Below are 2,711 nucleotides of genomic sequence, written 5' to 3'. Positions count from 1 at the left end.
ATCAGGGCTAAGTTTCAAATGATGTGACTCATCCTGTGCATGCCCAATTCAGTTCTGCTATCACATGTGAAAAATCAGCACATTTTGTCAAACACAGACAATTTAACACTGAAAAAAAGTAATTTGTATGCCAAAAAGTAAGTTTTTCTACTTTATTTCAATTTCTAATAGCATTATCTGCTTTGCAGTTAAACTCATCAAACTTAAATTATGTTATTTGTATGTCTATGGGGATATATTCTGTGTAGGTCTTTAGTGCTAATGTTTTAGCCGTTGGCTGTAATGTTAGCTAGTTCATGGCTATAGGAGTCTGGGTCAGTTGTAACAGCAACAGTCTGGGTTAGTTGTAACAATAATGCAGATGTTACAACTTACCACACTATTACTTTAACTTATATTAAACAAGTTGGGGCAACGACATCAGCAGAGAGAGGTTCACTGGTCGCATTTGTATATGCGGTTAATGCCATTGGCAACACAATTCCTCCACTGTTTGTGTTCCCACACATACATTATGCAGACCACTGTGTCAGAGATGGACCAGTAGGAAGTACTGGTAGTGGAAATAAATCAGGATGGGTGCAAGAAACAGATTTCCTCATCTTTCTGAAGCACTTTGCAAACCACACCAAGGTAAGCCATGATAAAAAGTAATGGAATTGCGATGCTGGTGAACAACTACATTTTTTCAGCTTCATTGTTATGTTCAAAATTGGTGCAAGAGTTGTCTTTGGAGAAATTGGAAGTGTTACAACTGACCCACGTTACAACTATCCCCGGTCTCCCCTATGTTTTATGTACATCTGTGTGATACTATTGTGAACCACTTTCACCTCTCCTGTCCTGTCTTTCTTATCTTTCTCCATTTCCATGTGATGTTAGCTCCCTTTCTTCTCTCTCCCTGTGAAAAACAGCAGCTGAACCTTTAGCTAGCAAAAACGAAAACACCGTCCCACTTTTAACCCCTGAGTTTTAAACACGTTGTCTCTTTTTATGCGACAACCTCTGGTGATTAATATAAGAAACAAGACTGCCTTTCATGTGTTTCTGTTTAGGCTCAAATCTATTTAACGGTTGGAGGTTTTCTCAGTGTTCATCAGTGCGTATGTGGCGCTGTGGCTTAGTTGGTTAAAGTGCCTGTCTAGTAAGTCTTAAACTAGAAAACAGGAGATCCTGGGTTCAACTCCCAGCAGTGCCTAAAACATAGTAGTTTTGTCTGTTCTCAGTCATCCAGGGCCTGTTAGTCTAAGGAGCTTTGAAAGATGAGTGTCCGGATTCCTTTAAGGGACACATCCCTCTGGTGTATAAATACCTGGGACTCTCCACCGTTTCATTTTAGCAAGGGTCTCAAACTCACGGCTTACCTCCCTCCTACTTGGGGCCCGTATATTGACCTGAAGAAATATAATGCAGTTTGGCCATTGAAGTTACTTTTGTTGTTATGGAGGATTTGTTTGTTGTTGAGTGCAATGTTAAAATAAGTTCTTTAAAAAGCACAAAATGATTTAATATGAAGGCAATATGAGCAGAGAGCACAAACTTGTTGAGGGATTGGCTGTTAGTTCAGTGCGAGAGTTATTTGTAACGAAAACTATTTTCATTAGCAGTCAAAACTAATGTGTACACTTAGAGACCATTTTGACGTTTGACCAGAGTGCTCTCTCGGCTGCAGCGTAATATTAAAATCCACTTCAAAAGACGCTCATCACATGTTTATAGTTTTTTAAAAACTATTTAAAACTAACAAAAAATGTCACACAGTGATGTCTACTTATATGACAGACTAACAAGGACTGTAAACAACTGCAAGTTTCAGACTTTATTAAAGTGAATACTGCGACAATAACAGTGTGGCACACTCCACTTCGAGACTGCACAGTTTTAACATAAATCATGTTTGTTCTGCTGCGTTTTCATCAGCGAGCTCGTGTGGATCTAACCTGGGTGGGTGAGAAGGGCCATCTGTAGGACATATGAGAAAAAGGTGATGAAGAAAAAAGGAAGACAGAATAGCATGAGACTGGATTATCAGGATAATGCAAAGACTTCCAAAGCAACATACTGTACATGATGTTGCCATGTTAGCTGTCAATTTAAAAAAATCAGATGGCAGTACAGAATACAGTATTTAGGGAATATTTTTACCTTTGCTCAGCTCAGAGGAGTAACTGCAGGCCAAATGTCTCCATTCCTCCATATACCTGCACAGGCAAGAGAGGAAAATTCATACTCGGGCCCCCCATGATGCAGGAAATTATGAGAAAGATTACAAATGCCATAAACATTCTAATCAGAGTGCCTTACTCCTCGAAGTTTAGAGTGTTGGTCCAGGCCAGCAGCTCATCCAGCTCCCATTCCAGTATTTCATCATCTCCTTTCTTTTCAACTGTCTCCATCAATTCCTGGGTGGAACTCTCCACCAGGGCCGCCATGTGTCTGTGCTCTGCATGATCCTGCAGACGACCCTCTTTATACCTGTATGTAAGGAACAGGAGTGACAGCTCATTTAACACAACTAAAACAACACATCATTATGTGTTTGTTAGCAAAGATGTGATTCTATAAGGGGGAGGTTTCTATCACTATTAATAAGTAACACACACAAACTTCAGATTGCATGTACATTATTGAGATCACTGATGCTACAGTGGTTTGCTCACCAACTGTTTCATTTCACAAAAACATAAAGCACTTACATCTGCTTCAGCCAT

At 39.7% G+C, this 2,711-nt stretch overlaps 1 protein-coding gene and 1 non-coding gene across 2 annotated transcripts; one reads left to right on the top strand and one right to left on the bottom strand.

Moving 5' to 3' along the window:
* Positions 1 to 758: 758 nt before the first annotated feature.
* Positions 759 to 2,705, bottom strand: LOC106633780 (protein MFI-like). The gene is made up of 4 exons (XM_014341247.2): positions 2,697 to 2,705; positions 2,305 to 2,475; positions 2,146 to 2,201; positions 759 to 1,962 (listed from the first exon to the last, which is right to left on the bottom strand). Coding segments are annotated over exons 1-4 (300 nt in total). The 5' UTR covers positions 2,699 to 2,705; the 3' UTR covers positions 759 to 1,891.
* Positions 1,110 to 1,198, top strand: trnat-agu. Its single transcript is given in 2 exon segments — positions 1,110 to 1,147; positions 1,163 to 1,198. It is a non-coding gene; the product is annotated as a tRNA-Thr (tRNA).
* Positions 2,706 to 2,711: the final 6 nt, after the last annotated feature.

Source organism: Haplochromis burtoni, unplaced genomic scaffold (assembly GCF_018398535.1).
Source record: "Haplochromis burtoni strain Fernald_Lab_line unplaced genomic scaffold, NCSU_Asbu1 Contig_460, whole genome shotgun sequence".
In the NCBI taxonomy this organism is placed as follows: Eukaryota; Metazoa; Chordata; class Actinopteri; order Cichliformes; family Cichlidae; genus Haplochromis; species Haplochromis burtoni.
Note: the sequence above shows the minus strand (reverse complement) of the source record. Positions and strands in the feature narration are given on the sequence as shown.